The 12033-nt window shown below is 37.9% G+C and overlaps 1 protein-coding gene across 1 annotated transcript in view; it reads left to right on the forward strand.

Moving 5' to 3' along the window:
- Positions 1-1282: 1282 nt before the first annotated feature.
- CHST11 (carbohydrate sulfotransferase 11) overlaps positions 1283-12033 on the forward strand; it is a 165759-nt gene continuing 155008 nt past the window's right edge. The window contains exons 1-3 of the mRNA XM_025204882.1: positions 1283-1557; positions 2841-2914; positions 3017-3143. Of these exons, the coding sequence (XP_025060667.1) occupies positions 3122-3143 (22 nt within the window). The 5' untranslated portion in view covers positions 1283-1557; positions 2841-2914; positions 3017-3121. The remainder of the gene's footprint in view (positions 1558-2840; positions 2915-3016; positions 3144-12033) is intronic.

Here is a 12033-nt window from a genome sequence, read left to right on the forward strand (position 1 = left end):
CTCTTCTGGAAAGGAAACTAGACTTCCTCAATTTTGCACTTCCTTTTGTTAAGCAAGTTGAGGTGCTTTTTTTTTTTTCTTGGTCACAGGACCAGTCACAAGATTCTTCCTGAGCATCTGGACCTTGTTCCCTGGGCAGCTTTGGCCCTTTCTAGAAGAAGGGTTAACCCTTCCCTGCCAGGTTAAAGATGACATCCATGTACCCTTTCCCAGGATACACTTGAAAGCTGCATGTAAGGCCAAACCAAGCTAAGGTTCATTAGCAGACTCTAGGCTAGTTATATAGGCTGTCTGAATTGGTTTGTATAGATGGGGTAGCATCTCTGTGCCGTAACTCCAACCACATTGCTTTTATAATGTCTTTTAAAAGAAGATATTTAGACATATGCTGATGACTTCCTGACTATCACAGCAGAAGAGATCCATTTAAGTTTTATGTCTTTTTAAGGTTCATTTTGGTGGTTAGCACAGATTCAGCAAAGACCACACATGCTATATTACTGCAATATAGCAAATGATGTTCCAGCTGTAATTTCTGTGAGGTTAATGAGAACAGAGTTATCAGCTTGTGGTCTGCTTGTGTTCTTTAACTTTTATGTTCTGAATCCATCTATTTCAAGGAAACTTAATAGCTAAAGTAAAGATAATGACCAGCCTTCATTAGCTGAGCTTCATTTTTTAAATTCACTTATTTTCCTTAAACTCCTCATCAGTCTTTTAGTTCTGCTTGTCTGTTTGGTTGTTTGTTGTTGTTTTTTGTGTGTGTGAGAGTTTTTTGGTGGGTTTTTCTTTAATGCTGCTTTCAGCCAGGTCTCATCATAAATCCTTAGCATTTAGGCAACATTTCCAATAATTTGTTAATCTAAGATTTTTTTTTTTAAATAAACTTGTCTTGTATTTTTAGTACCCAAAGCCTCCACTGTAATTGTACTAGCGTATAATTATTCTCTATTTTAGGGGACAAGCAGAAAATGATTATGTATTTTCCTCCTACTTTGTATAGTTTCATGAGGCAATAACCTCCCCTTCCCAAGTCCCCAACCAAACCAAAACTCCTGATGCTTTATTGCAGCATCAGTTGCATGTCTATTTAATCAAACTTTGAAAAATGTCTGGCTGGGGGGGCTCTCAGTGCTGTAACTCCCATCCTTTGTTCATTGTCCCTGCTTCATTTACTGTATCTACCTGAGGACTTAAGCATCCATGGAGCTTGTTGGGAGAGGAGGAAAGTGGTTTACTAAGAGGCAGTATGTGAGGGTGGTGGTATAGGTTTAAAAAGCAGGCTTGCCTCTTTTCATTGAATAACTGTGGCCAGTATTTCCATAAGTATTGGCATCCAGGCATGGGGCAGGCCCATGGTTCTGTTCTCTACCCCTCTGCCACTGCACAGTCTGCTGGCAGCGCTAACTTGCCATTCTATTAAATCTTGTTCTAGGTTGGGAAGAAAGGTGGAAGAGGAGTTGGTAGCAATGGTGAATCAGGAAAATGGATGGATCCAATAGAAGTATAGATGGTGGACAAGGAAATGCAAGGGAGCAACAGAGTCCACAGGGATGGGTGTGTATGAGTGTGTGTGAAAGGGGAGAGAGCTATTGAGGAGTATGATTTAAGTCTCAGAGGGTTGGGGGGAGAATGGGGAGAAGGATACTAGGGAGAAAAATGAAAGAAAATGTTGGGGATGGGAGCATATAGTAGCAGGAAGAAAACATGGACAAAAAGAAAGATGATCAGAGCCTTGTTAATTTGAAGAGGGTGGAGGATTTAAAAAAATAAAATAAAAGGAATGTTGAAATGGCAAAAGGTATATGGAAAAAGTAGCATTACAAATTTTGTTTTGTTTTTTTTCATTATTAAAAATAGAAAAATGAGTTGCAGGGAAGGAGGTTTGGAAAACCTAAAGTAAAACACATGAGAGAAATGGAGGGGAAAAAAGAAACAAACAAAAAAGAGACTGCATAGAAGTTCTGTCTATAAAATATGCAAAATTATAAAATACAGCTGTTTGATTTCACTATCTGTTTAGGACACGGTATAATAATAATAATATATACTGTTGCCATTCAAAAGGGAATCTGAAAGGCAGTTACTTTAAGTCTTGGACCTATTTTAGAGACAAATGGAGTTGGCTGTCCAACTTGACTCCAAAGGGGCATGACTTTTCAGAGAGATCTGTGCACTAGTTCTCTAAAAAGTTGCCTGTTTCAGCACCCAAAACATTGAGTCACTTTTTCTTTTAAATGTTGTCTGTTGGTATTAAATATTATGACATGTTATGTCCATGTAAATATTGGAATATAAGCCTTCCTTTTCTAACTATCACTGTAAATACACATCCATGCATGGATATGCACACGCATGCAGGCAGTTCCTCCCAATGACATTATAATCACCATACCGGTGAAAAGTCAGAGGAGAGAGGGGTCTTGGCAAGTCCTCCCTTTAAACAAGACAGATAGGGTTAGTCCCAAGATGTATAAATGGATGTGGATCCATGCTGCTGATTCGCGCCAGCTAGAGACTGGCCTTTCATTTAAAATGGGAAGGTTTTCAGTGGTTAAATAATAAAACCAAACTCTTGTCTTTTTAAGTGTGTCTCCCTGGTGATCACTTCTAAATATTTAATAGAGATGAATGGAATTTTCAGTATAAAATGTAAAGATGGCCCAAAAGTGATAGAATTGTGAGATGGCTGTGTAAAGGTAATTTGTATCTGCCATTCATCTCAGTGGCTGGAAACAAGCACCAATTAAACTGTGATTTTTATTATTCTTTATGTACTGGAGATAAAACTGTAAAATGCTTCCAATTAAAATATAATTTCCTTATTTCATCTCATAAAGGCTATGGACAAAAAATTAACCCCAGTGTGAAGGAAAGGGCACATGCAAAGCCCATTCCTGCATAGGCTTGTAAGGTAAGAGACAGGGTAATAAAGGGAAAAAAAATTAACAATATTAATTTACATTTTTAAATGAATTAACCTTGCCCTTGCTTGTATCCCTCTCTTCTTTTTCAGTGTTCTAAAAAATGTGATTGGCTGATGTTATCCTGAAAAGTTAATTTCAAACTTTAAGTATTTGAATAAACCAAAAGCTAAACCAGCAAATGCATATCTATCAACATGACAACCATTACATTTATTAGTAAGTTGTTGACAGGTCTCAAAATCTTACAGTAAAGGGGAATCATCCTTGAGCAGCTGGGTTTCTAGCGAGCTCTCAAAGGGTTTGGTTCTTGGACTTGTTCTGATTAATGTTTTATCAGTGCTTTGAAAGAAAACAGTCATTTCTGATAGTTTGCAGATGCCATAGATTAGGCATAAATGATGAGAAGCACAAGCTAATGATACAGAATGATCTGAATATTTGCTTGTACATGGCTTAACAAACTTATGGGCATTTTAGTATGTGAAGTCATCTATTTAGGAACAAAGAATGTGGGCTGTACTTACTGAATGGGGATTCCAACCACCATGACCCTCGAGCCTTTTTCAGGGTCAGCACTTCCAAGATAATCCGCTATAGTGCATACGTCTTCAGTGACCAGAGCTCACAAAGGACATAAAGAATGTGGGCACAGTTCAGAGAAGAACCACAAGAATTAAAGAATTGGAAAACTTCCCTTACTGTGAAACACGCCCAGAACTCAGTCTCTTTAATGTATCAAAGAGAAAGTTAGCAGGTGACTTCATCATAGTCTGTAAGTAACTATATGAAGAACATAAATATGATAATAGGGTGCTCTTCAATCTGGCAGGCAAAAACATGGCAAGATCTAGTGGCTGGAACTGGGAACCAGACAAATTCAGACCAAAAAGTAGAATTTGTTAACAGTAAGGATAATTAAACATTGGAACAATTTGTGAAGGGTGATGGTGGAGTCTCCATCACAGGCAAGTTTTTTGGTTTTTTTTTTTTTTAAATCACGACTAGGTGGTTTTTTTTTTTTACCTAAAAGTTCACATAGGAAATCCCCTAGTTTACAAAGGAATAATTCAGAGAAGTTTTTTTGTGCTTGGGTTGTGCAGGGGATCAGTGGTAGATGCTTACAGTGATCCCTTCTGGCCTAGATACCGAAACCGATAACAGTTGAGGGCAAGTCTCAGACCAGATGCAATACTCTGGCAGTACAACTCTATTTAAGAGTACAGTCACAGGAGGTAGTGAGAGCTTCACTGAGTTTCAGTGAGAACAGGAGCAGAATTCAGTCGTTAAAGTGAGGAGAAAAATGAAGATGGGTGGGGTGGGGGGGAATAAGACGGGTAGATTTTGTGATGGTGCTTGTGATATGTGGGTAGAGCCCAAATTACAGTTCCCCTGCTGTGCTTCTGGTGTGATATAATTTTACATTCACTCTGCATTGGTTCACATGATTTAACAAGGTAAAACAAAGAACATCACTGAATGTTGAGCTAGGGGTTTAATCTAAAAATGACTTGCATAATCCCAGCAATGATTAGGAGAAATGTCTGATGGGCCTAGACCCTCCTTTCTCTCCTGCAAGCCTTCAGGGCCTCAGCACCCAGGAACCTGGATTTGTGTACACCTGAAAGCAAAAATTCACATCCCTTTTTCTAACGAAGAGTGGGTGAACTAGTTCAAAACAACAATAAAAAAAACCAGCTTGGACCGTCCCTCCATGTGAACATTTCCTTGAGGTTTGCCTGCTTTTCCCTTGTTTGTCCTCTGTGTATACTCTTTGTATCTTGTCAGTATGTGAAGAGTGCCAAAAAGTTGAGATAGTCAGTTCCCCTGGTGCATCTGACTTGACTGCTATCATGAGGTCCTTCTGGTAATCGCATGAAGTTGAGAGCCTGTTCTCGTGGGACTTATTTGTTAATGTTTATCTAATGTGTATAATGATTCACATTTTTAAGTGCTAAAATTTTGCAAGGCTGTAATAAAAATATATACTTCCTGTAGTGAGTAATCTTTTTTGGATAAATGGGGAATATGAACGGACCACACAAGATCATAACCTGGGAGTTCAGCTTTGTAATGCAGTGCCTCCAGACACCTACTGCTCCCCCAACCCTCCAGTACCAAATTACCAGTATGGCTGTGCAGTCACAGCCCATTCCCTCGCATCATGGAAATTACACAGTACACAAGCAGGCTAGCTGGGAAACTTTCAAGACACTATTCCTAACCTCTACACCTAGGAAAAAAGTCATACAGAATTTCATACAGTGCATCTTTCTTGTCTATGTCCCTGGGGTCCAGGTCATTTTCCTGCTTAAAATTCCTAGGACGGCCTTTTTAGGAGGAAATCTCTATAAGGATTTCCTTGGAGATCTAAAATTTTGACTTTTAGTGCACCAAGACCCCCCCCACCCCCCAAATCTAGTGGTTCCTCCCTAGCCATTTGAGTCAGAAGAAACTGTTGTACTTAAGCAACTCCATTTTGTAAACGACCACGGAAAATATTGATACATAACCTGTGTCTGATGTGCAGAATAGGGCCCTCCAGTTTCAAATTCATAATATATCCAGCATCCTGTTGGGAGTGATATCAGCCTTTCATGGTAGCTGCTGGTCTGATTCCCCTCAAAATGGTCTCATTGCAAAGGAAGTCACTGTAAATACTTTCACATCTTGTTTTGCTCTCTTCATTTTTAATCTCGGAAGTTCCTTCAAGACCTTGGATTATGTATTTGGTTTATCTGAGAATGTGTGAGAGCAAGAGACACAACAGCATTTGCATCTATGCAGATGAAATGCATCATAGGGTTTTAATTGAACTCGGTGGAATGGGTGAAGGGGAAATAGAATTGCTTGAAGATAAGCAGGCAGTGAAATCTATTCCAGTGTAGGCAAGTGTAGCTCTGAATAGTTTTCTTGTGTGTGTTCTCTTTTCCTTGGTCTGCCCTGAAGAAAGACAGATCCAAAGCACTTGGTACATCACCCAAGTATGGCTATAATGCTGTGTTCTATAATGGAAATACAGATTATGCTAATTTAGACAAAGTTTTATAGTGCTAATGTGTATCTGACTCTTGTTATGTACTGAAGTGCCCTGTGAATCTAAGGAAGTTGACAATGAGCTATTCGTATGTAAAACATGATGAAGAATCTGTGGTTTGGAATATTTTGAAACTGGTGCATGAGGGGAGTCTACAATCTTAAGTATGAAAACAATATAATTCTGTGTATGGCCTGATAGAGGAGCGTGTGAAAGTGTCTTCCTGGTCTTGAGCACTGGATTCTGAGTTTATGGACTTTAGTTCCCTTTTTTTATTCCAGTAAAAAGCTGCTTATGCATTATTGGGGGAAAAAGCAAAGCATATCCAACCAGATCCCTTGGTTAGAGCATATGTGTGTCATGCTTTTGGTGTTTTGGGAACAATGCTAATTTGTACCAGGTGAGGTGCTATCCCATTGCTCGGAACAAAAAAAATCAAGACTTTTTGTTTGTTATTGGATTTGATTCTGCAAAGATGCTGAGTACCCCTTAGTGTCCACTGGCTACCTGGAGTTGAGAGATGTTGAGGACAACAACCTCTCATTAGGTATTTGGCTATACTGTGGTGCTGAGCTTGACATTAATAATTAAGTTTGAGATGCTCTTCATCTCGCAAGCCCAGGCTTTTTGTTTGTTTCCCTCACCTCATTCTTTAGTCCCTATAGACCATTTTAAACTTTAGAATGGAAATAGGATCCTTATTTCTTAAAGAGGTCATCTGCTCCTGCAGATTAACTCCCAAGCTGTAGTCTTAATCCTCCTGGACATAATGAATGATTGCTCTGGAAATGATTACTACAGGATTTAATATTTTATCTTTCTGCCTTTACAAAATTTTCTGTTGTAAAAGAAAATTCTTGTTTTGTTGTCTGTCTTTTTTATTTTTGTAACTATAGTAAGGCATGGGAAGTTGGAGTTTTGCACTGAAATGTCAGAGGTACAGTGTTACATTTGATAAGCCTTTTGTATCCAAATGCATCCTGGATGAACCATTATTACTGACATTACCTGTCATGCCTTCATTTCTGGATCTGACTAGTCAGGTGCGCAGTGTGTACCTGTTAACTTAGAGAGATCCCTTGTCCCTAAAACTTGTATCAAATGTGAAATTTTGAGGACCTTGTTCTGGGTTAAAATTATCACTGCAGCTTTATTCCATGTTCTGCTGGGCTCATGAGAAGCCCTGCTGTGCCTTTTTAATACACCCATGTCAGATATGATTCCCTGTTTTAGTCTTGGATGCACATCTGTTGAGAAATAGCAAAGTGTAGTCACTCAAACTGATGCTGCAGCTGCATTCTTTCTCTTTTTGACCACATTTCAGGATAAAGGCTTTAAAAATTATAGTTCTCCAAAGACACCCTTTCTCCTTTAAAGTTATTTCTCTTTCCTTTCATTTTTTGAGATAGCTTCATGTATCATATTTTATAGCTGGTACAGACATGTGATTATTATGAGGGGGGGGGATGCAATGCATATACTCTTTTGTTGTGTTTTGTTCTTCTTCTTTTTTTTTTAAAGAATGTGGGCAAAATGTAGCCTTTGTAAATTAGGATGCAGTGCCATTGATTTCAGTTAAATAATGTGTTTTATAGGAGTTTTGAATTTGGCCCACAATATCTATTTGAACTCTCCTTGCAAAGGTGATGCCTGGCTTCTCTCTTTTGTGACATCAAAAACTTTCTGGATATTGCTGATAAGAATAGAGCAGTGTGTGCAGCATTTTGTCATCTGAAAAATCTACAGGCAAATTTGTCTGCAACTGTTATAGTAATAAAGCACATGGAATGATTTAGAAAAAAAAATGCTTAGAAATCTGGGTATCTCTTGGAGACTATATAAAGTTGTCAGGTACTAGTTTGAATCAAGGAAGTGGGGAAAAGTTTAAAACTCAATGGTCAGCAAGAGAACTTTAATTTTGTATTTGCACATTTACATTAAGAGTTTTGCTGGTGTGTTTGCACACAATTAATGCTGATTTAGATTTTTTTTTCTCTTATGAAACCTATTGCTGCAGGCTATAGACAAGTACGAGGAACAATTGCATGGAAAATCCTTAGCTATTGGACTCTACACAAGTCTCTACAAAACTTGTACAAATAAATTTTTCTGAGACTTTGTAGGCCAAACTTGGGTTTTGGGGGGTTGTTTTTTTTGTTTGTTTGTTTTGTTTTTGTTTTTTAATAGAAGCAGCAAAAGGTACATCACTGATATAAGGACACCCTTGTTAAATTGCATGTCATGTCTGTAAAGGATTGGAGCACTAGAGCTTCTCAACAAAAAGCCTGAAAGAACTTTAATGTGCAAAACTCCTTTTTTTTTCCCTCATAATTTCATTCTTGGGACGAGCCAAACCATTTTAGCTGAAACTTTTTTGGAAAAAGTTCAACCTAAAGAGCACTTTCTACAGAAGATTTCAGTTTCAACAGTTAAAGTATGACTAAGTTAACGTATGAGTTAGACTGGACAAAAACCTGGCTGGGATCATCTGATGTCAGCCCTCTTTCCTGCCCAGGGCAGGGGGTTGGACTCGATCTAATAGGTCCCTTCCTACCCTAAAATCTATGAAATCTACAAGTTGTAAACACTGCATTACAATGGGAAGCATCAAGCAACCTTAAGATCAGACAGTGATACCTGTTGTGCCTATAATACAGTTGTTAAAATAGCTTCCCTAGTGGAAGATGCACAATCCTTATTTACAAGGAACTATTTAGAAACATAAGCTTGTTGAGACGGGACTGAGAGTGGATGAATTAATAAAGCTTGAATGTTGAATTATTTTTGGCTTGCTCTCTCTGCTTAACCACTGAGTAACAGTTATATAAAAAAGAGTGTGTGTATATGCATGAGACAGCCATACACCTGGGATAACTAAGCCACCTGAGATGTCTTGATTAGGTAAGACACAGATTACTTGAACTTTGATTTATTTCCAGAAAAGCATCTAAAGTGTGTTATTCTATGGAAGGGTGTAGCTGTAGGTTGAACCTTATTCAAGGTCTGCCTTATTCTCTGGAAGTCATTTAGAACCTTTGAAATTTAGTGGGTAGAGTTTGACTAGTAGTTTGTACATGACTAACTTCACTCATTGAATGATCTTGGAAAGATCATAGAATCATAGAAAATTTAGGGTTGGAAGGGGCCTCAAGTCATTAGGTCCAGTGCCCTGGTCAAAGCAGGACCATCCACAACTAGATCATCTCAGCGGGTCTTAAACCTCTAAAAATGGAGATTCCAACCTCATGAGATTTTCTTTTGGCCCAATCCTCCAATTTGTCTAGGTCATGCTGAAACCTAGCCCTACCCTCCAGGATAGCTACTACTCCCCTCCAGCTTGGTGCCATCTGCAAACTTGCTCAGGGGGCACTCTGTGCCATCTTCCAGGTCATTGATGAAGACATCTAGTATCTTGTACTTTCCTCCTTTTTGCTCTTTAATTTGTCTGTTGCACTCCCCTCATTTGTCTTCTGTCACTAAGATGCTAGATTTATGCTACTGTCTTTTTGCTACATGAATGTACAGCACTCAGCACAGTGGGGTATAGGCCCTAATGAGAGCCTGCAAGCCCTGTCATCATAATGGTAATAATATTGGTAGTGTTTGCTTAAAAGATTTTGCCCACTTTATAACATTGTATAAAAACTTACTTCTTGAACGGCAGGTCAACATTATTTAGTGTGAATAAGGATGTCAGTGTTTGCTTGTAACATATAACGTGCATGCTCAGTCTCACACAACACATATGCACACACAGCAGTACATAGCACTTTTCTCTGAAAAAAGTTGCTTAAAAAAAAAAAAGATAGGGCAGTAATTTAGTCACAAATATGTGTACTTATATTTTGCAGATTAAGAATGAATAACTTTAGCCTAAAATTCATCAACTGAATAAATCAAACCATAAAGTTCAAATGTCACTAAATGCTGTTTTTGATAAGGTTGTTCATGAAGCGTCCAAATTTATTTATTGTAAGAAGAATAATACAAAGCTATGGTATGTAAGCATTAGATTAATGTGCAGTAATAACATTTATGCAGTTTGTCACATTGTTTGAAGTCCCTGTTGCAAAATAAACAGGTAAACTGTGTAGCATCCATAACTCAATACATTTGTAAAACGGTCCTGGAAATTTTAACAAGTCTGAGATAAAGGGGGTCTTCTGTATTATGCTTATTTGTAAGTTTCTGAAAGTTCTTCTGACTTAACTAGAGTGAATTCTTACAGAACAAACTGATATGCTTTGTGAATGATTAGAAATTCCCTTTTTTGTTGGAGCAGAGAGCACCGGTGGCTTATGGCAGGTTAGTTTGGCTTGATTTTAAATATTTATTTGAGAGACCGATGTTACATGCAAAGCTGTCCAAAGCGAAGCCTGTTCAGCCCACAGGGCTCCAAGAAAGGCTGAAAAAAAATCCAGTTCTTATGGGTTTCACTTCTGTAGTTTCAAACTTCTTGGGTGTCACAAATGCAGAGTGCTGCAAGACTGAGCCCTGCTGCTATGTTTTATGCTGGGAAACTGGCTCATTCCTGAATATATACTGAAAACCATTCATAGTGACATTTGGTTGTAGGGTAGAATTTTTCAGTACCATTTTAAGAGAATGATTTGAGAAGTGTGGGAGGTGTGGGCGATCAGTGCCTCCAAGAGCATCTTGCTACTTCTGTTTCAGTAGCTGAATGTATTTTTCAGTGCATCGCCCTACTCACTGAGCTTCAACATTTTTACCTTGACTAGTTCAAAGCCACAGTGGAAATCTGTGGCAGAGCATGGATTCAAATCCAGGTCCACATATATTAACCATAAAAACATACTTCTTCCCTGGCCTAGCACAAATTCATTTTCACTTAAATTTAAAAAATAATCAACAAATGGATTGTAAAACTGAAAATTTCAGCTCCCTTAACCACTTAAGTGCTACTATCTATTTCACACTAAGTTGACAAGTCTGTTCAGTTTTTTCCCCCAGACTGATTGAGATCCTATAGTCCAGATCCTTGGCTTCAAGGACTAGGGTCCTAACCTTCCTGCTGTTTTCCATTGGTCAGTGACTGTCCTACGCAATTACATTTAACATTGGCAGTGAAACAGATGGATTAAAGCATCAGTGATAATTAGCAGAACATTTTTCATTTCATATACTTCTGGATTAAAGCAGCAGAGATAGTTAGGAAGAGCACATACTTATTACTGAATAAAAAGGAAATGCTGTCAACTTTCAGTATTTGCTAGAGAACTCAGTACAGTAAAGAAATGCCTTCAAATTGTCTTCAATATTTTTACCCTTTAAAATTGATTGCATGCAACTCAACATAGTGAAAAGGCTCCCATTGTCATCAGTAGCCCTTGGCTCAGGCCCCTTCTTATAGTGTGCTAGCTGATCATTCAAGGATCCATCATTGTGTTACATTTAGTAATTTTTCTCTCAACAAGATAGTAATATGTATTCAGCTCAGATGGAATAAGCAAATGAATTATGTATATCAGTGTTAAGCAATGCTGTATTAGGGCATTTTGCTGTTGTACTTTGAACCAGTTTAATGAAAAATTAAATATTAATATTTCTTTAGACAGAACTTTTTTGGATGTTTGTAATAAGAAGCAGTTAATATAAAGAACGGTGCCTACAAGCAACTTACTTGTTTGTTTTGCTTCGTGTTGCAGACAGAGTAATTAGAATAGCACAAACAATGTAAATTAAACATTGCTGAGTATCAAAAAGTCCTTTAGACAGTAATCTGAGAATTCTTACTTTTTACAGAAATCTTTGTAAATTGGCATGTTTAACATGTTTTACTTTATTGAATAATGGTACCAACAGAAGAGTCTCCTGAATAACAGCTCACCATTTCAGATGCCAATTTTTATTATTCTCTAACTTTTTAATGATAGAAATAACAACTATTTTGTGCATTTATTTTTCTAGCATAGTTTCCTGTCACCTGTCTTTGACACGTGACTCTTTTCATCCATCTCTCTGACATTTTATAAGGAGCATGGAGCTTGTTTTTTCATTGCTCTCTACTCCATCTCCCTCCACGATTTTTCATTTCAATTTTAATTCCTCTTT

This window comes from Alligator sinensis, unplaced genomic scaffold, assembly GCF_000455745.1.
Source record: "Alligator sinensis unplaced genomic scaffold, ASM45574v1 scaffold267_1, whole genome shotgun sequence".
In the NCBI taxonomy this organism is placed as follows: Eukaryota; Metazoa; Chordata; order Crocodylia; family Alligatoridae; genus Alligator; species Alligator sinensis.